General features: G+C 40.2%; 1 protein-coding gene across 2 annotated transcripts in view; it reads left to right on the forward strand.

Moving 5' to 3' along the window:
- The window catches only part of FAM194C (family with sequence similarity 149 member C), a 78,877-nt gene that overhangs the window by 33,783 nt on the left and 23,015 nt on the right, over positions 1 to 22,079 (forward strand). The window contains exons 8-11 of one of the 2 annotated variants that reach the window (XM_088021620.1): positions 2,129 to 2,264; positions 2,829 to 2,833; positions 6,545 to 6,659; positions 8,017 to 8,269. In XM_088021620.1, coding sequence (XP_087877746.1) covers positions 2,129 to 2,264; positions 2,829 to 2,833; positions 6,545 to 6,659; positions 8,017 to 8,269 — 509 coding nt within the window. The remainder of the gene's footprint in view (positions 1 to 2,128; positions 2,265 to 2,828; positions 2,834 to 6,544; positions 6,660 to 8,016; positions 8,270 to 22,079) is intronic. The other variant, XM_028101580.1, reaches the window with a different exon arrangement.

Raw genomic sequence — 22,079 nt, forward strand, 5'->3', positions numbered from 1 at the left:
TCTGCCTTCGGCTCAGGTCATGATCCCAGGGTCCTGGGATTGAGCCCCACATTGGGCTCCCTGCTCTGCAGGGAGTCTGCTTCACCCTCTCCCACTCCCCCTGCTTGTGTTCCCTCTCTCACTGTGTCTCTCTCTGTCAAATAAGTTAAAAAAATATTTTTTTTAAAAAGAAATTTGACTAGAAAGGGAAAGATCAGAGGATGGGCTAGTTCAAAGATTAGTTATGGAGTTACTAGCCAGACCTGACATGATGAAGGGTAGCAGCAACATTTTTTAAAGGAGCCATTTTAGTAGGAAGATTCAGTGGCATTCAAGCATTAGCTGTAGGGGATAAATGAGAGGAGAGAGGAGTGTAGATGACTCCACAATGGAGTATGTATCAGGGTGGAAACAGAAGTTTCTGAGAGGGTCAGAGATCAATGTAGTTTTAGATGTGCTAATTGGGCTCAGTGGCTTTTGTGACATGATCCTCTCTTAGGGTGAGAGATTAGGGATGATGGATATATGTGATGGGTTGGCTCATGAATTCCGAAGAAGATGAGTAGTGAATGAGTTTGTAGAGCACCCGTATTTGGGGCACTGGAGAGAGGAAGAGAAACCACCCAGGGAGCAGGGATAATAAAAAACAGTTGTACTGTGCTAAGCCCTGTGCATGTTTTCCCATGAAATCTGCTCAGTGCCCTAGGAAAAAATTTCTGTTACTGTCCCCAGGCTCAGAGAAGCTAACCAACTTGCCTAAAATTGCTCCACTGGTAAGTAGCAACACTGGGATTTGAAACTTGGCAAACTAGCACTTGAGCTCTCAACCACAGCTCTATACTACACTCTCTAGAAGAAGAACAGGAGAAGGTAGGGTTTTTTCTTAAGTGGGAGTGATCAACAAGCTTGAAGATGTCAAAAGACTTGGCAAGAAGACAGCCATGGATCAAATGTTTTCTGGGTGCTAGAGAGCACTAGCACAGAGACTGTAGAGTATGAGGAAGGGACTCAGTGGTGAGGAAATTGAATGTAGACTTTGGGGCCAATAAATGGAATAGCAGAAGGAAATGAAAGGAGTGAAATGAAGAATATTCCTTAGTTCAGAGGAGTCCTGGGGTACACATAGATCAGGGACATTGAAGATGGAAGAAAGCATCACCACACAGCAGGTGGGGCTGTAGACTCCTACCTAGGCCCTTGGGTAGGGCCACTGTGCATACGTAACTCTCTGCACACGTGAACCATCCAGGGACCTCACAGGATTGCGCTCCCATATCCTGACAATATCTGCTCATGTGTGTTAGGGACCTTTGTGGCTTGTGAAGCCACTTCTATAATCTTCATCTCATTTGAACCTAATACTAGCCTTTCAGCTATTTCCTCTTGAGAAATTTTAGCTTCAGAGAAGCTTGCTTGCTAACAGAGCCTGAACTGGAACTTACTTCTAGAACACAAAATTCTCAGTAAGGAGTAAGTTGCTGTAAAGGCAGCTCATCTTCCCTCTTTCTATATGGGACTGCTACATAGGAAATCCCACCCTTTTGGAAATGATTTTTTAAAAAGGCCCCTTTGGTTCCTCCTCAGGGGAAGAGTAGTGACATATTTAGTGATTGAGGGGAGGGGACTGAGCATGTGTGGCTCAGCCCCTGCTGGATTCCCTTTTGTCATCTGCCCACCCACCCACAGAGGAGAGCATTCTGGTGCTTCCTGCCTTGTTGTCAGCTTCCCAAGGCAGCTCTGTGTGCTCTAGAGCAAGGCTCATAGTCAGACTTGGTGCCTGGGTGCACATGTCTGATTCATAGATAGTGTAGGCTTATGACCCAACTTGCATCTCTATCCAGCTCTACTAGAACCAAAGCTGATTTGCCTCTAGACTCCTATGTCTCTTTCACAGTTGGTTCTAAGCTCTGGCTGGAAAGGGAAGGGGCAGGGATAGGAAGGCATCAGTTAGGTTTTCTGCCAGTCCCCCAAAGAAAGACTGGAATTCTTTCTTCCCTATGAAAGCTAAATTCCAACATAAGAACTGGTAAGATCTTACAGCTTTCTCGGCCCCAAGCCAAGAGGAGTTTTGTGCTTTGTGGTGGGGAGGGGAGGGGAAGGGTGGATAATAGAAGCAGAGATTCCCTAAGAACTGTTTCTTCATCTGCAGGTCAATGAGCAAATTAAGCTGACGGTGCTGAGCCAGGACTCCATCATGGTCACCTTCACCTCCCTAAATGAAACAATAACACTCTCTGTATCAGCCAGCAATTGTCCCCATGGGGTAGCACATGAAAAACGGGTAAGCCAAAGCAGACCAGGTACCCAGGCCTGACCCCAGGGTGTCTCAATGTGGGTTGCCAGTCCATATCTCAATGCCTGTGCTCCTATCCCTCCACCCCCTTCCCCATGCAGGACCCTACATCTTTCTCTGACTAATGAATGGACTCCTATTCATCATTCACTGTCTGATGTTAGCACTACCTTCTCTGTGAAACTTCTATCAGTTAGGAGTCTTTCATTTGTGATAGTCTCCAAAGCAGATTAGCAAAAGCATGGAGAGAAACTATATTGGCTCAGTAAACTGAAAAGTCTATCAATAGGCAGCTTTAGGCATGGCTGGAGCCAGACCCTCAAATGATTCCATCAGATCTTCCCATCTCTTGGCTCTGCTTTCCTCTTTATTGGCTTCATTCTCAGGGAGTTTCTCTCCTTATGGTGACAAGATGGTCATGGGTATCTCTGGGCTCGTTATTCTACCAGCTTTGTTCTTCCTAGGAGGAAAAGGGCTTCTCTTTCCTAAGTGCTCAAGTAGAAGTGCCAACACCAACATTGCTGCCTCTGCCTGAAGTGGCCACTGTGGCCAGGAGCACATGTTGCTCTCACAGGCCAGGCTTAAGTATCATGTCCATCCTGAGAGCCGAAGGGCATAATCAGCCCAGGTATACCACCTGGGTGAAGGATGGGGCAGGAACATCATGGTGCTGTTACCAGAAGAGGGAGAGATGATACTGGAAAGAATAACTACCAATGTGTGTTGATGACCCTCTCCACCACCCCCTTTCCATCTCAAGGAGAGTCTGCCTCTCCCTCTGCTTGGCCCTCCCAGCCATGACTCATCTCTATTCTAGCACTCCTTTATTTATAAACCTATCTTCTCTACCAGACTGAGAATTCCCTGTCATTCCTACTAATGTCTTTCTCCAGGGCTCCAGAATAGGACTGCTTCAAATTAAGTACTTACTAAATGTTTGTTGGGTGGGTAAGAAAAGAGTGGAGACTGGAAGCCCAGATCTTCTATTTGCTGTGTCTTTATGGATCCTACTGTGTGCCTGATCCTGAGTCAACATCATGGAGAGAGATAGAGAAGATGGATTCCCCAATCCCTGAGGGGTTACTGGTCTAGTTGAGAACACTTGACAAACACCGTGAGACTGGGGTAACCAAGGGTTCATTGATGGAGCAAGCCACTTGCATTGCAAACAGTGTGCTTTGCTGGGATTAGTTCACTGGGGAAGGCTCCTTGGAACAGGAGCAGAGGGACCCACACCTCCCAATTTCTGTGGGCTCAGTCCCGGTTTATAGCTGCCAGCCTGGAGGAATTTTTTTTTTGAAGATTTTATTTATTTATTTGACAGAGAGAGACACAGTGAGAGAGGGAACACAAGCAGAGGGAGTGAGAGAAGGAGAAGCAGGCTTCCCGCTGAGCCAGGAGCCCGATGGGGTCTCGATCCCAGGACCCTGGGATCATGACCTGAGCTGAAGGCAGATGCTTAAGGACTGAGCCACCCAGGCACCCCCAGCCTGGAGGAATTATTAATAGCATCCTCTTTCACTCTCAAAAGTGTCCTGGTTTGGATGTTCATTTATATGATCATCCAGAGGGCAGTTCACCCTCCTCATGTTCCTGTCTGGGACTGAGCAAGGCTCTTGTGCTGCAGGGACATTTGCCACCAACATGCCACAGGCTCATAGACTCACAGAGCTGACAGAGCCCATTAGGAGCAGCCAGCCCAATGTTCTCACTTTACATGGGGACATGGAAGCAGGCATTTGTGAGGGACCCATGCTATATGAACAAGACACAGAGAACACCTGTGTTTCTCTCGGAGGAGAGCATTGCACCTGTTTTCCCACCACCTTTTCATTTGAGCAGCATTTCAATTTCATTAATTCATTAAATAATTCAATAAACATTGATTAGCACTTGCAGTGTGCCAACTTGGCTGCTGGGATGTAGAATTGGAAGAAATCTCACTCCCTCTAGTCTCTAAAATACCTTCCGTCTAATGGAAGGGGGCAAAAGCATCAACACCAGTTGTAATCCAGCTGGATTGGTACAGTGTGCCAGGGAGAGGGGCACCATGGGAGCTGCTGGGGTACCAGGAGAGAGTGTTCGTTAAAAGGGCCCCATAGGAGCACCCAGGAAACTCAGATGCCTGTGACTTCAGGCTGCACCGATTACTTTAAAGAGCAGAAGAACCCCGGGTTTTGATCCATTTGGGCTAAGATGATGATCATGCTTATTGATGAGTCCCCCTTGCCCATTTGGTTCTATGCTATTACTCTACTCTAAAAATCACTTTTTTTGTATGTTATATGACTAAGTACACACGATGTATGAGGTCCTATGTCTCTATTTCTTAAAAACCTTTTTAGACTGTGTTCAAAAAATGTGAGCTTATTTTTCTTACCAAAGGCAATAAATATTAGAGAATTGTTCTTTCCCATAAAATGGTAGTGATGCTTCGTTTTCCTAACAACCTCTTGTTTGGTAGTCACTGGAATCTGGATCACAGCTAAGAACCAGGATGTAAGCAATTAAAGACCCCCATGAACAGGCAAGAGAGGTCACTCTCTGTCCATGTACCAAACATGCCCTCTGGGCCTAGGAAAACCCCTTAATAATTCAAGTCTTATTTTATCTTACCTGAATGCAATCTTAGAAGCGAGAACTAGAAGTCCAGAGCTGTGCGGTCCAATATGGTAGCCACAAGTCAAAAGTGGCTCCTGAGCACTTGTAATGTGAGAAGTTTAAATGGAAATCGGCCAAAAGAGAAAATACACATTGTGTTTCAAAAACTTAACATGAAAAGAAAATGTAAAATTTCTCATGAATAGTTTGATTCCATGTTAAAATAATCATTTTTTTGATATATTGGGTTAGATAGATATGTTGCTAGAATTAACTTTACCTTTAAGAGCTTTTTTATGTGGCTACAGGAATGTTTACAACCACATGTATAGCTTGCGTTTTATTTCTAGTGGACTGTGTGGGTCTAGAAGGTGGTATCTTCATCACAGAGGCAGTTTGACAGTGTGGTAGAACGCAGGAAAGTTATTTAAAAGGACATCATAATTCAAAAAGTGTAACTGTTTCGGGGACATTTAGCGTAGGGCTAAGCAGACCAGTACATTAAAACAGCTTCTGGAAACAGTGCTGGATTCTAGTCAGTAGTCATTGGTGCTGACCCAGAAGACTGACTTGCCGTAGAAGCGTCAAGGTCATAACCCCTTCTGTTTGAGATAACAGATTTCAGACTAGATAAACAACAGCAAATGAGGAACTATCGGATTTATTGTAGGGAACATGATTTCCAAATTGTTGACTTCAGCTGCCAGGTTAAGCATCTTGGGATACTTTGACACGAAATCTGGAGGCCCAGAAAATTGGCTCATGTTCGATTCTTGGGCTGTCAGAGCTGCAAGGGGCCCCTGAGAAAACTTGATGATTGTGCAGGCTGGCCTAGGCTAGGAAACAGCCATAGAGCCTTGGGCTGGTCCCTTCCATTTCTGGGCCTCACTGTCCCCATCTGTATAGTGATATGTAAGGACCTGCCCAGCTTCCACACTCTCCCACCTGGGACTTTTACAGTCCGTTCAACTTCTTCCTATGTCTGTGTGTTTGGGGTTGGTTATCGCTCATCAGCAAAATCCGTGGCAGTCTAGAAAAGCTGAGGGTGGGAGGTAGGGTGGCCTCCTCCCACTAAGTTCCCATCACCGAGAAGCTTGTTAAATGGCTTCCCCAGACACGCATCACCTTGGAAGGAGCCACCTATCAGAGCGACAAGCAGAACAGCAGTCTCAGCTTTTATGGCCCTGCAGCCAGGCTCCTCACTAAATATTTCTATCAAGGCTGCACTTTGAAAGTGAGGCAACACCTCAATTTAAATGCTTTATTAGCCCAGAGCGCCACCTCAAATCCTTTTTGGAAGCAGGCTGGGTGTAAATTACAAATAAATAAATAAAATTAGCCTAGAAGCAGCAGCTGAGGCCAAAAACCAGAAGGATGGTTGAGGCTTTGCTGTTAATTGGGTGCATCCTTTATGGAAGTCCTGCCTGCAGGGTAAAGAAGGACACATAGAGTGACCATCATTCTTCAGAAAATCTGTCCACTATCCATCCCATTCTCTCTACCTGAGGCTTCAATTCCACAGAAATTGGGCTGATGTGCAGGAATTCACTGAGCAGACGGGGAGAGAGGTGTGTACCAGCAGAGGGGACGACACCTCCTCCAAACCAGAGCAAGGCCTAGTTGTTGGTGGGCTGGGCTAATGGGCTTCTCTCCTCCTTGGCCTTTCCCCAGCTGCTGACCCGCATGGATGACAAAATATTTAAGATGAACCGAGCTCTGGCAGAGATCAAGAAGCGGTTTAAAAAGACAGTGTCACAATTTATGAATTCTGTCTTGCTGGCAGCAGGTAAGGGGCAGAAAGGTGGGGGGTGCCTATCTGATAACTTCCTAAATCTTGGGTCACCTTGCAAGGCATCTCTGAGGACAGCTTTTTACCACCCAGGGAGATGGGTGGACAGGGTGACTTCCTCATTAGTAGATGGGTGATAAGGCTTGGGCCTCTGAAGCAAAGGTACTTTCTCAGGGCCATGTCACGAGTAATGGAGGCCTTCACCACCTTCAGTTTCTGAGGGCCTTCCTGTGTGTCCTCAGTGTCTCCTGTGGTTGTTTTATTTTCCTGGGCCTCCCATTGTTTTTCTGTAACTCTCTCTGACCTACTCCTCCATCTGGTTCACCTTTCAGCTTTATCTCCCATATTGTCCATCCATTTGTAGATCCTGTTCCTCTCCTTGTGGACAGTCTCAATAGAAGAGAAAAAAGCAGCCAGCTCACCAGGCTGTTCCTGTTAGGCCCCCACAGAGCTCCCCCTGGGGCCAGCCTGGTGACCTCAGGACCCCTCCCACATTGAGGCTCTCCTGCTGATGGGCCTGGAGACAAAGGAACAGTGACTTCCATTCTGTGCCACCCCCTGGCTGGTTCCCAGGGGGCTGTGCTCCAAGGAGTTTCTTCTCATCCCTAAAGACTCAGTTCAACTATATCCCTCCTCCAGAAAGCCTTCCCTGATTTCCCCAGCAGAATGAGTCTCATACTCCTCTGGGTTCCCACAGCACATACAAAATGTACTCTAATTATAAATCTTAACCTAGCATTGTGAATATTTCTTTGTTTGCCCATCCCCCCTGTACCCTGGCTTGGAGTTCTCAGAGGCAGAGAACCCTGTTTGGGTCATCGGTATATTCCCAACATCCAAGAAATGTTTGATAGGTGAATGAAGGAATGAAGGTCCTGGGCCTCAGAAGTTTTCAAGTCTAGTAGGGAAACTAAAACAAGAATACAAATAAATACAACAAAGAAAGTGATGGAAATTACTTAAATCCAGAGATATAGGGAACAGCATTCTCAGGGAAGAGAACAGTATGGATGCATTGTGTACCCTGCTTCTATGAGTGCAATGGATGACACAGAGCTGAATGAAACATAGGCTTCTTGGCAGAAGAGGGATCTCAGCTGGGTCTTGACAAATGAATAGAAATGAGATTTGATTTTTTTCTTATATTCAGCCAGAATTTACCGATCTACTAACTGTACTAGGGTTGGAGCTCTGTGCCGGACAGCAGAGGGGAGGCAGCCCGGCGGGAGAACGTGCAAGAGCGGAGGAGTGGCGTGGAAGATAAGCTGAAAGGCTGCTGATATGCAGAGCCCCACAGCAGGTCAGGGAAGGCTGGGCCACGAGGGAGAGTGACAGCTGTGTCTTCTCTTAACAGGCCTGTTCACCATAGAATACCCAGTTAAGGAAGAGACAGAAATCAGTCGAGCCAAGGTAAAATCAAGTCCCTATCTCGAGCGGAGCACCAAGCCAAGTTTATACACGGGAGAAGCCCTCTTATTACGATCTCAGTCAGCCCGACCTGAATCCTCAATTGGAGAGTCTTTGAGGGAAGAGCCTGGGTCTGTTTCTATAAGCCCCACTCGGAAGAAGAGCATCAGGATCCAAGCCAAAGCCGTGGTCACACCCAGGTGGGCTTGGGCCTTCATTTCTTCTGGCCTCCATGTGTCAGACATGGTGATGGGCAGTAGGCTCACAATGGAGAACAAAAGAGATGAGGCCCCTCCTTCTTGGAGCTGAAATATTAGGGGCAGGACAAGATAGACAATAAACACATGAAGGAATGAAGTCATTTTAGGTAGTGATAAGGTCTAGGAAGAAAGTAAATCAGGGTCATGGGTTAAAGCAGAAGTTAGCAAACTAGGGCCATTCACCAAATCTGGCCCCCTGCCTGCCTTTTTATGAGTGAGCTAAGTAAGAGTTTTTGCCTTTTGAAGGGCTTGGGGGGGAGAAGGATCAAAAGAAGAATATTTTATGACATGTGCAATGATATAAAATTTAAATGTCAGATCCCTAAGTAAGGTTTTATTGGAACAGCCATGCCCACTCATTTACATATTGTCCATAGCTGCTTTCCTGCTAAGACAGAAATGTTGAGTAATTATGACTGAGACCATCTGGCCTGCAAAAACTAGAATATTTACTATCTGGCGCTGTATAGAAAATGTTGACTACTGCCAGGGGTGGAGAGTGACTGGGAAGTGGGGTGGGAGGTGCTAAATGAGACAGCCAGTCAGGGAAGGCACTTCTGAGGAGGTGATATTTAAATGGGGACCCAGGATGAGTGATGAGAAATAGGCAGCCACAGAGAAGGACACGGGGCAGGAACAGCAGGCAGAGGGTAGAGCAAGCAGAGACCTGCGACAAGAACATACCACCATGCTGGTCTGTGTGAGGGAAAGAAAGACCAGTGCGGAGCATGGTGATGAAGAGGTGACAGGGCTGTGAACTGAGGACAGAGAGATAGGCAGGAGCCAGATCAGGTGGACTTGTTAGTGTTGTAGGAAGCCATCCCATAACTTTAAGACAGGAAGTGGTATCATCTGATTCATGGGGTTTTCTTAACTTAAAAAATAAAAATATGTATCTTTTATATTTTTCTATTTTAATTTCATATAATATTAATTATATAAATTTTAATATAATATTAAAAGGCTTGGGGGAAAAGCATTTTGAGGCCCTCATTAAAGTATTTTAATATATTAGTATAATATTTCTATATAAAAATACAGAAAAATGAACAAATCCTAAGTGTATAGCTCAATGCATATCACAAAGTGAACACACCTTATTTTTTTTTTAAAGATTTTATTTATTTATTTGACAGAGAGAGAGAGAACAAGTAGGCAGAGAGGCAGGCAGAGGGAGAGGGAGAAGCAGGCTCCCCACGGAGCAGGGAGCCCGATGCGGGGCTCGATCCCAGGACCCTGGGATCATGACCTGAGCTGAAGGCAGCCGCTTAACCAGCTGAGCCACCCAGGCGCCCCAAGTGAACACACCTTATAAACAAACCAAGGCATAGAACACTACCAGCTCCTTAGAGGTGCCGTCTTGTCCTTGCCCTCCAAGCCTTCCTCCTCAAAGGGAAGAGTTCTAGCTTCATACATTTGTGGGGTTTTTTTAAAAAACTTTATTGAAATGGAACTATTCAGTATGTATTCTTTGGCATCTAGCATCTTTTGCTCAACATCATAATCATGAGTTGTTGTGTTTAGCAGTAGTTTTTTCATTCTCATTGCTGTATGATAACATATTATTTGAATATACTACTAATTGTGCATTCTAATGTTAATGGCTCTTTGGGTTGTTTACAGTTTTGGTGATGACAAACTGTGCTAGTGTTAGCATATGTCCTTATTTATGGTGGGTGGAGCCCGGTGCAGGGCTCGATCCCAGGACCCAAGATCATGACCTGAGTCGAAATCAAGAGTTGGATTCTCAACGGACTGAGCCTCCCAGGCGCCCCTATAAATTATGTTTTTAATTTAATTTTTCTATTTGTTGCTGGTTATAGAAACGCAGTTGATTATATCTCAATTTAAATTTATTTTTAACTTACAGTAAACTTTACTCTTTTTGGTATAAGTCTGTGAGTTTTGGTAAATGCAGAGTTGTGTAACCACCACCATAGCCAAGACACAGAATGGTTTTATCACCTCCCACCGGCCCACCCCCAAATTCCTTCATGTGGCCCCTCTGTAGTCAAACCCTTCACTCACCCTTAATCTCTAGCAACCACTGGCCTGTTCTTTGTAACTATAGTTTTGCATTTTCTAAAATGTCATATAAATCGGATTATACTCTGTGTAGCCTTTTGAGTCTAGCTTCTTTCACTTAGCATAATGCATGCAAGATTTATCCATGTTGTGGTACATATCAACAGTTCATTTATTCTTATTGCTGAGTAGTATTCTCTTTCAGGGAGCCCTAACACTATCCCCACATTCAGAGATTTACCAGAACTCATGGGATTCAGCATATAGTTGCACGAATGTATGAGGTTTATTCTAGTGAAAGGATACGTGATATGCCCTTTTATTTCTGATGGTAATTTGGGTTTTCTCTTTTATGTGGGTCAGTCTGGCTATAGTTTCATCAATTTTATTAATCTTTTCCAAGAATCAGCTTTTGGTTTCATTGATTTTTCTCTATTGTTATTCTGTTTTCAATTCCATTTTTTCTGCCATTTACTTTTATCTTCCTTTTGCTTGTTTTGTGTATAAATTGCTTTTTACTAGTTTCTAAATTGTAAGCTTAGATTATTAGTGAGGCCTTATTTTCTAATATGCGCTTAATTCTGCAAACTTCCTTCTAAGCATATTTTGCCTGCATTCCATAAATTTTGAAATGATGGATTTTAATTTTTATTCCATTTAAAATATTTCCTAATTTCCCTGTGATTTCATCTTTGGCCCATGGGTTATTTAGAAATCCAGTCTCTAATTTCCAAATGTTTGAGGATTTTCTAGGTATCTCTTTGTTATTGATTTTTAGTTTATTTCTGATATAGTCTGAGAACATACTTTGTATGATTTCTATTCTTTGAAGTTTGTTAAGGTTTGTTTTATGACCCCAGAATGTGGCCCATCTTGGTAAGTGCTACATGTGCCGTTGAAAAGAACTGTATTATGCTCTTGATGAATGGAGTCTTCAGCAAATCTTTCAATAGAGGATCATGGACAAGTGTCAATGAGGTCCAGTGATAATGCTGTTTAGTTCTTCTGTATCCTTGCTGATTTTTTGTCTTCTTGATCTGTTAGTTACCGAGAATAGAGTGTTGATGTCTCCAAGTATGATTGTGGATTTATTTTACCTAATTTCTTAAAATATGTATAACTGTTGAAAGCAAAAATTATAACATTTTTGAGGTTTTTCGATATATGTCTTCAATATCTTCAAATTTTATTATATCTTAGCTTCATCAATCTTGGAGCTGTGTTGTCAGGTATAGCATATTTGGCTCTTTTATCATTATGTAATGTCCTCTTGATACCTGGTAATTTTTCTTGTTCTGAAGTCCACTCTGTATAATAATAATATACTCACTTCAGATTTCTTTTGAATAGTATTTGCTTGGCATAACTTTTCCATTCTGTTACTTTTAATCTATCTGTATCATTAAAGTATGTTTCTTGTAAATAGCATGTAGTTAGGTCTTGTATTTTTATCCAATATGATACTCTTTTAATTGGTGTGTTTAGACCATTTACATTTAATATAATTATTGATATAGTTAGATTTAAGTCTACTATTTTGTTATTTTTCTGTTTATAGTCTGTTTTTGTTTTTTGGTTTTGTTTTGTTTTGTTTTTGCTCCTCTCTTCTCTCCTGCTTTCTTTTGAATTGCTTGAATATTTTTATTTTTATTTATTTATTTATTTATTTATTTTAAGATTTTATTTAGGTAGAGTGAGAAAGAGCACAAGCAGGGCAGAGGAACAGAGGGAGAGGGAGAAGCAGACTTCTGCTGAGCAGGGAGCCCAATGTGGGGCTTGATCCCAGGACCTGGAGATCATGCCCCAAGCCAAAGGCAGACACTTAACTGATTGAACCACCCAGGCACCCCTGCTTAAATATTTTTAGTATTCCATTTTAATTTGTCTATTGGCTTTTTAGTATATCTCTTTGTTTTTTAATTTTTCTCTTAGTGTTTGCTTTAGGATTTACATTCTATATGACTTACCTTAAACACCCTATTTAGGTTTAATATTGCCACGTTAAGGGAAATGTAGTAATCTTACAACCATATATTATTCCTCTTTATTCTCCCCCCATTATAGTATGGTTGTCAAATGTATTACATCTACATATATTGAAACCCCTTAACAATGTTATAATCTTTGTTTCAACAGTCATAAATTTTAAAGAACTTAAGAAAAGTAGTTTATTGTATTTACTCAGATATTTATAATTTCTGTTGCCCTTCTTTAATTTATGAAGTTCTGAGTTTCCCTCTGAGTTCATTCTCTTTCAGCCTGATGAATTTCTTCTAGCATTTCTTTTAGAGCAAGCCTGTTGGTGATAATTCTTTTTTAATTTTCCTTCACTTGATCACATCCTCATTTTGCCTTAATTCCTGAAGGATATTTTCACCAGATATAAAATTCTGGTTCAACAGCATTCTAAGTATATTTAGTCAAATATTTATAATTTTCTTCTTTCAGTACCTTAAAGATATTCTCGTTTCATAATCTCCACAGTTTCTGATGAGAAATCCACAGTCATTTAAATTGTTGTTCCTCCATATGTACTGTGTCCATGCCCTTGCTGCCACTGCTATAGCAGTGCAGTTCTGCTGCTGAAACTGGCCTTGTAGCAGAGCCAGGAGAGGAAAAAGAAGACATAAAGAGAGAATTCTCTTCACACTCCCAGAATCACAGGGATCTCTTTTCTTCTTTCTTTGGCTAGAAGAAAGGTCTTTCCTCAGGGTTTTTATTAACCAGTTCCACTGTTCCCTTCAGATTCAGTTCACCTTGATTGCATTTCAAATATTCAACCAATTTTGTAGTCCCAACATAAATCTAACTTGGTTTTGATACATCCCCTTTTTATATATTGCTAGATTTGGTTTGCTAGTATTTTATCTAAGATTTTGGTACTTGTGTTTATGAGAGAGATTGGTCAATAATTTCTGCTTTCTTGTCATGTTCTGGTCAGGCCGACCTCTTAAAACAATCTGGGAAGGGAGCACCTGGGTGGCTCAGTTGGTTAAGCATCCAACTCTTGATTTCAGCTCAGGTCATGATCTCAGGGTCATGAGATTGAGCCCCACATCAGGCTCCACTCTTAGCGTGGAGTCTACTTGTCCCTCTCTCTCTCTCCCCTCCCCCTCCCTCCACTTAGATGTACCCACGCTGCTCTCTCTCTAAAATAAATAAATAAATAAAATCTTTAAAAAAAAAACAATATAGGAAGAATTTCTTACTTTTTTATTAGCTGCTATTTGTATACTTGAGTTATTTCTTCCTTAAATATTTGTTAGAGTTTACCCAGTAAAGCCATCTGCCCTGGAATTTTCTTTCAGTGGAAGTTTTAATTAAAACTTTTATTTTTAATAGATATAGGAGTATTCAGATTTTCTATTTTTGTGTGTGTTTATTTCAGTAAGTCAGATTTTCCTAGGAATTTACCCATTTCGTCTAAATGTTTAGATATGTTGAAAGAAAGTTTTTCAAAATATCCTCTTGTGATATTTAATGAATTTTAATAATAATAATAATTTAATAAATGATATATAGTGATACCTCCTTTTACATTTATTTGTGCCTTTTTTCTTTTTTTCTCCAACTATTCATTTAGGATTATTTTCCTTCTGCCCGAAGAACTGCCTTTAGAATTCCTTTAGTATGTCTGCTCTTGGTTTGTTTTTTTTTTTTTTGCCTCAATATGTCTTTATTTCACTTTCAATTTTGAATGATATTCTTGTGATTGGCAATTATTTTGTTTTAACATTTTAAAGATGCTTCACTGTTGCTTTCTGACTTCTATGACTTCTACATTTCTATTAAGAAGTCAGCTCCCAGTCTTATTGTTACTTATTGTTGAAGGTCATGTGACTTTTTTCTCTTTTTTTTCTCTCCACCTTTTGTTAATGGCTTTTCTTTAGTTAGCAGTTTTTCCATGATGTGCCAAGATGTGATTTTTATTGCATTCATCTTGTTTGTAGGGCTTCTTGACCTGTGGTTTTCAATGGTTTTTGGAAATTCTCAGTCATATTTGATTTTCCTTTTCATTTCCTTTTGTCCCTCTCTCCCTTCCTTCTTCCTCTTTTTCTTCCTCTCCCTCTCCTCTCAGCCTGGGACTCCAAGTCTATCCATGTTACACCTTTTCACTGAGTTCCATGCATTTTTTTTTTCTATTCTATATTTTAAATCCTTTTCTTCCTTCTGTTCTTCAGTCTAGGTATTTTCTACTGACCTATCTTCCAGTTTAATAATTCTCTCTTTATTTATTTATTTATTTGAGAGAGAGAATGAGATAGAGAGAGCATGAGAGGGGGGAGGGTCAGAGAGAGAAGCAGACTTCCTGCTCAGCAGGGAGCCCGATGCAGGACTCGATCCCGGGACTCCAGGATCATGACCTGAGCCGAAGGCAGTTGCTTAACCAACTGAGCCACCCAGGCACCCAATAATTCTCTCTTTAAATGTATTTAAACTGCCGATAAAACTTATCTCTTGAATTCTTGATTTCATTTATTCTATTTTTAAGTTCTAGAATTTCCAATTGATTCTTTTAGAGTTTTATCTCTGATGAAATTCTTCATCTTGTCTCCTATTTTCTTACACATATTAATCATGGCTACTTTAACATCTGTGTCAGATATCTGCAATATCCCTATCCTTATGGATCTGTTTCTTATAGTTTTCAGTCAAACCTTGACTTTTTTTATCTGATTTTTTTGTGTATGCCAGACACTCTGTATGAAAAAATAGAGAATTTGAGGCTCTGGATAATGTAATGTTCCTTCAGAGAAGATTTACCTTTGCTTTCAACTGTCAACTTGGCTAGGGCCAGATCACCCTCATACAGATAGGAATTGAAGCTGTGTTTCAGTCTTTGGGAGGGCTTGTCTCCTTCTGTCCCACTTCTGTTTTCAGGTATAGTTCTTCAGATCCTCAAATAAAAGCCAGGATTGCTTATCAGGGCCATCTTCTTTGGCAGGCCCTGAACTTCTATTTCCCGCCCTATGACCCCTGAACACGTACATGAGAAACTCTTCTCACCTTCTCAGCCTGTCATTCCCAGGTTTCACTTTCAGAATCAGAATTTGCTTGAGGGGTAAAGCTGTCCTATATGTCACACTTGCTTTTCCTGTTTTCCCTCTTCTTCCAGATCCTGACCCTGCAAGTTCTCAGTTACTTGTGAAATGCAGTTAAACAGATTTTAAACATTTTTTTGTTGAGTTTTTCTCATTTTTCTCAGAAAGGACAGTTCGTCTAAAACCCCCTAGTCAGCCATTGTTGGAAGTGGGAACATTTCTGATTCCTTTGTGGGAAAATTATTTTAGGGTGGAAAGAATAGAATCAAAACAGTTGGACACTATTTTAGTAATCCAAGTGACAGTGATATTGTGCTATCAGGAGTAGTAGCAGAAATAAGGAGAAAATTGGGCATATCTGTAATAAATTTTAGAAGTAGAGCTAACATAAATAACTGATACATGTGGTGTAAGAGAAAAGCAAGTTATTATGAATGACTTTGAGGTATTTGGCTTAAATAACTGAATGAGGATGGTGTCATTAACTTGGATGGGGAAGAGCGAGGGCAAAGTAGGTTTAGGAGGAGTTAGGTGAGAATAAATGTGCAAATTACAAATATACTCCTTTCAGTATGCATTGGTACCTATATGAGCAGGGATCCTGACCCAGATGGAGAAAATTCAGGATTCATTCAGAGCCATGTTAGGAATTTTCATAGAGCTATTCAGTGGACCCCTGAGTCTTTTTCTCCTTTGATCTTAAAACTCATTCTCCTCATGTGACAGATAATGTCCCTAAACCCCTGAGGTTGTAGGAATTAACCAAGTTTATACAACTCTAGGACTTTCTGGTCTAAGTAGGTCAAACGTTCAAAACCTCACTTTCCTTATTTTTCAAATGGGTATACTAATCCCTGACCTGTCTACTCTCTCCCTGTATGCTCTTCCAAGTTCCTCTGAAGGGCAAAGACTATTAGATTTGCAGAAATGCTATTTAAGCGGTAAGTGCTACAATAACATGGAGTATGTATTTTCAGATACCTCAGAAACATTGTGGAAAGTGAGGAAGGAACTAACAAATATGTTTGTCTATTACACCAGAGCTGCCTTACCATATTCTTGGGTTAGGTTTTCCTTAGGCAGCAGGCTACAAGGCAGCAAGGGGACCAGGGTTTATGTGGGAAGCTGGGAGAGAGTACTCCCTCTCCAAAGGTAACAGTGAGCAAAGGTGAACAGAACCTATAAAAGCCCCCTTTCCTAATCTTTCTTCCAGTCCAGGAGCCCTACATGGGATGTTGAATAGCAGAGCACCAAGCAGGAGAGGCATTTTCTAGCCACTCTAACATCTGTCCTATCTGGAAAAACAGGCAGCCCAAGGCTGGACGGGAACTGAAGGCAGGAGCTGCTAGGCTTGGGAACTTAAATGCTGGCTTTCAGCATTGCAGATGCCAGAGCTGACAGGTGGAGGGTCGGGGCTGTTCTAAATGGATGGGCCTGTCTGAAGACTAAAGTCAAGTTAGAGTGGGAAGGGGAACCGTTGATGAGACCAGGCTACAGAGTTTGGATTTGACCTGCAGGGCAAATGACTAAGACCTGGACAGAGAGCAATGGGGAGGATCTTCTGATAGGAGCACTGATCTGTGGTTGAGAGGAACATTACCCCATGGAGAAGGAATTGGAGAAGTAAATGTCCAGCTGTATGCTCCTCCTTCCTTCTGATCTCTTGCTGGTGCTCCCACTGGCACTACCCAACCAGAGCTTCTTAATGCCTGTATAAACAAAAGCAAATATATTTCTTCTTCTTCTTCTTCTTCTTCTTCTTCTTCTTCTTCTTCTTCTTCTTCTTCTTCTTCTTCTTCTTCTTCCTTCTTCCTTCTTTCTTCTTTCTTCTTTCTTCTCTTTCTTCTTTCTTCTTCTTCTTCTTTCTTCTTCTTCCACTTCTACTCCCACTTCTGCTTCTACTCTCGCTTCTGCTTCTGCTTCTTTCTTTCTTTCTTCTTCTCTTCTCGTCTTTCTTATTCAAAAGCATCATATTAAAAAATCCTGTTCTCAATTTTGCTTTTTTCACTTAACAATATATCTTAGAAATTGTCCTGTTAATCGCTTTTGACCTTTTTCTGTTGGCTACATAGTATCCATTGTATAGACATTCCATGATTGATTTGCTCAATCCTTTATTCCTATTCTAAGCCATGCAGAAGCCATGCAGAAGGCAACAACCACATATATTCATCATTTCACATTTGTGCAAATATATCTGTAAATAAATTGCTAAAGATGGAATTGCTGGGTCAAGGGTCCTGTGTGTTTATAATTTTAAGAGATAGTCCAGGGGCGCCTGGGTGGCTCAGTTCTTAAGTGTCCGACTTTTGGTTTCTGCTCAGGTCATGATCTCCAGGTCAGGGGATCAGGCCCTGCATTGAGCTCAGTGCGGAGTCGGCTTCCCCTCTCCTTCTGCCCTTCCCCCCGCTCACACACACATTCTCTCTCTGAAATAAATAAATCTTTAAAAAAAGAGAAAGAGTCCAAATTAATCTCCATAAGTGTTATGCCAGTTTATGTTCTCATTAGGAGAATATGTTACCTTAGTATAGTTTTAATTCATATTTATCTTTAAAATTTTTCAATTCCAGTATAGTTAACATATAGTGCTATATAACTTAAAGGTGTACAATATAGTGATTCAACAACTCTATACATAACTCAGTGCTTCTCATGATAAGTGTGCTCTTAATCCCAATCACCTATTTCACCCATCCCATCCTACCCACCTTCCCTCTGGTAACCATCTGTTTGTTCTCTATAGTTAAGTCTGTTTTTTGGTTTGTCTCTTTTTTTTTCTTTGTTCATTTATTTTGTTTCTTGTTTCTTTTTAAGGTTTTATTTATTATTTGGGATAGAGAGAGAGCACAAGCAGGGGGGAGGGGCAGAGGGAGAGGGAGAAGCATGCTCCTCACTAAGCAGGGAGACTGACATGGAGCTTGATCCCAGGACCCTGTGATCATGACCTGAGCCGAAGGCAGATGCTTAACTAATTGAGCCACCCAGGCACCCCTGTTTTGTTTCTTAAATTCCACAATAGAGTGATATTTTTCTTTCTCTGACTGACTTATTTCACTTAGCATTATACTCTCTAGATCCATCCATGTTGTTGTAAATGGCAAGATTTCATTCTTTTTCATGCCTGAGTGATAGTCTATTATATATATATAAACCACGTCTTTGTCTATTCATATTGTGATGGACATTTGGGTTGCTTCCATAATTTGGCTATTGTAAATAATGCTGCAATAAACATAGGGGTGCATATTTCTTTTCAAATTAATGTTTTTGTATTCTTTGGGTAAATATCCAGTAGTAGAATTACTGGGCCATATGGTAATTCTTTTTTTAATTTTTTTGAGGAACCTCCATACTATTTTCCAGAGTGGCTGTACCAGTTTGCATTCCCACCAAAAGTGTAAGAGGGTTCCCCTTTCTCTGCATCCTTGCCAACATCTGTTGTTTCCTATGTTGTTAATTTTAGCCATTCCGACAGGTGTGAGATGATATCTCATTGTGGTTTTGATTTGCATTTCCCTGATGTTGAGTGATAATAAGCATCTTCATGTGTCTGTTGGCTATCTGTATGTCTTCTTTGGAGAAATATCTGTTCATGTCTTCTGCCCATTTTTTAATTGGATTATTTGGTTTTGGGCATTGACTTTTGTAAGTTCTTTATATATTTTGGATACTAACCCTTTATTAGATATGGCATTTGCAAATATGTTCTCCCATTCCATAAGTAGTCTTTGGTTTTGTTTATTGTTTCCTTTGCTGTGCAGAAACACTTTATTTTGATATAGTCCCAATAGTTTATTTTTGCTATTGTTTCCCTTGCCTCAGGAAACATATCTAGAAAAATATTGCTATGGTCAGTGTCAGAGAAGTTACTGCCTGTGCTCCCTTCTAGGATTTTTATGGTCTCTGGTGTCATATTTTGGTCCTTAATCCACTTTGAATTAATTTTTGTGTATGGTGTAAGAAAGTGGTCCAGTTTCATTCTTTTGCATGTAGCTGTTCAGTTTTCCTGATATCATTTGTTGAAGAGACTGTCTTTTCCTCATTGCATATTCTTGCCTATTTTGTCAAAAATTAATTGACCATCTAATTGTGGTTTTATTTCTGGGCTCTCTAATTTGTTCCATTGATCTACATGTCTGTTTTTGTGCCAGGACCATACTGTTTTGATTACTGCAGCTTTGTAATATAACTCGAAGGTGGAATTGTGATACCTCCAGTTTTGTTCTTTTTCAAGATTGCTTTGGCTATTTGGGTTCTTTTGTGGTTCCATACAAATTTTAGGATTATTTATTCTAGTTCTGTGAAAAATGCTATTGGTATTTTGATAGGGACTGTGTTAAATATGTAGATTGCTTTGGGTAGATGGACAGTTTAACAATATTTAATCCATCAGCATGGAATATTCTTCCAATTTTTTGTGTTGTCTCAATTTCTTTCATCAGTGTTTTATAGTTTTCAAAGTGCAGATGTTTCATCTCCTTGGCTAAGTTTATTCCTAGGTATTTTATTATTTTTGGTACAATTATAAATGGGATTGTCTTCTTAATTTCTCTTTCTGCTACTTCATTATTAGTACATAGAAATGCAATGGATTTCTGTATGTTGATTTTGTATCCTACAACCTTACTGAATTCATTTATCAATTCTAGTAGTTTTTTGATGGAGTCTTTAGGGTTTTCTATATCTACTATCATGTCATCTGCAAATAGTGGAAGTTTTACTTCTTCCTTACCAATTTGAATGCCTTTTCTTTTTGTTGTCTGATTGCTGTGGCTAGGACTTCCAGTACTATGTTGAATAGAAGTGGTGAATGTGGACATCCTTGTCTTGTTTTTGACCTTAGGGGGAAAGCTCTCAGTTTTTTCCCGTTGAGTATGATGTTTGCTGTGGGTTTTTCATACATGGTCTTTATTATGTTGAGGTATGTTCCTCTAAACCTACTTTGTTGAAGACGTTTATCGTGAATGGATGTTGTGCTTTGTCAAATGCTTTTTCTGCATCTATTGAAATGATCATATGGTTTTTATCCTTTCTCTTGTTGATGTGATGGGTCATGTTCATTGATTTGTGAATATTGAACCACCCTTGCATTCCAGCAATAAATCCCACTTGATTGTGGTGAATGATTTTTTAAATGTATTGTTAGGTTTGGTTTGCTAATATTTTGCTGAGGATTTTGCATCTATCTTCATCAGAAATACTGGCCTATAGTTCTCTTTTTTGGTAGTGTCTTTGGTATCAGGTTTATGGTGGCCTCAGAATAAATTCGGAACAGCTTTCCTTCCTCTTCTATTTTTTGGGATAGTTTGACAAGAATAGGTATTAACTCTTCAAATATTTGGTAGAATTCACCTGTGAAACCATGGGATCCTGGACTTTTGTTTGCTGGGAGCTTTTTGATTACTGATTCAATTTTATTCCATAATTGGTCTGTTCAAATTTTCTATTTCTTTCTGATCCAGTTTTGAGAGGTTATATGTTTCTAGGAATTTATCCATTTCTTCTAGGTTGTCCAGTTTGTTAGCATACAGTTTTTCATAATATTCTCTTTTAATCTTTTGTATTTCTGTGGTGTTGGTTGTTATTTCTCCTCTTTCATTTCTGATTTTGTCTGTTTGATTCCTTTCTCTCTCTCTCTTTGTTTTTGTTTGTTGGTTTGATGAAGGTTTATGAATTTTATTGATCTTTTCAAAGAACCAGGTCCTGGTTTCATTGATCTGTTGTTTTTTAGTTTCTATTTTGTTTATTTCTGCTCTAATCTTTTTCTTTTTCTATCTCTTTTGGCTGTAAGTTTAGGTTGTTTATTTGATATTTTTCTTGTTTCTTGAGTTAGGCTTATATTAGTATATACTTCCCTTTTAGAACTGCTTTTGCTGCATCCCAAAGATTTTGGACGATTATGTTTTCATTTTCATTTGTTCCCATGTATTTTTTAATTTTCTTTTTGATTTCTTACTTGACCCTTTCATTGTTTGGTAGCATATTGTTTAACCTCTATGTATTTGTATTCTTTCCAGATTTTTTGTTATGGTTGATTTCTAGTTTCATAGTCAGAAAAGGCACATGGTATGACTTGAATCTTTTTCAATTTGTTGAGACTTTTTTGTGGCCTAATATGTGATCTATTCTGGAGAATGTTCCATGTGCAGTTGAAAAGAATGTATATTCTGTTGTTTTAGGATGGAATGTTCTGAATATATCTGTTAGATCGATCTGGTCCAATGTGTCATTCAAAGCCACTCTTCCCTGTTGATTTTTTGTTTGGACAATCCATCCATTGATGTAAATGGGGTATTTAAAGTCCCCTACTCTTACGGCATTACTAATAATTACTTCCTTTATGTTTGTTATAAGCTGCTTTATGTATTTGGGTGCTCCCATGTTGGGTGAACAAATATATACAGTTACATTTTCTTGTATTGTTCCCTTGATTGAACAATGTAATATTGAACTATATAACTGATTAATTATATAGTGTTCTTCTTGGTCTCTTGTTACAGTCTTTGTTTTAAAGTCTACTTTGTCTGGTATAAGTATTGCTACCCTGGGTTTCTTTTCCCTTCCATTTGCACGATAAATGCTTCTCCATCCCTTCACTTTTAACCTGTATGTGTCTTTAGGTCTGAAATAAGACTCTTGTAGACCATTTCTTTAAATTTTTGATCAGGTGTATTACTTAT

This window comes from Eumetopias jubatus, unplaced genomic scaffold (genome assembly GCF_037043125.1).
Source record: "Eumetopias jubatus isolate StellerSeaLion01/CBP00866 unplaced genomic scaffold, mEumJub1_p1.0 scaffold_1, whole genome shotgun sequence".
Lineage (NCBI taxonomy): Eukaryota > Metazoa > Chordata > Mammalia > Carnivora > Otariidae > Eumetopias > Eumetopias jubatus.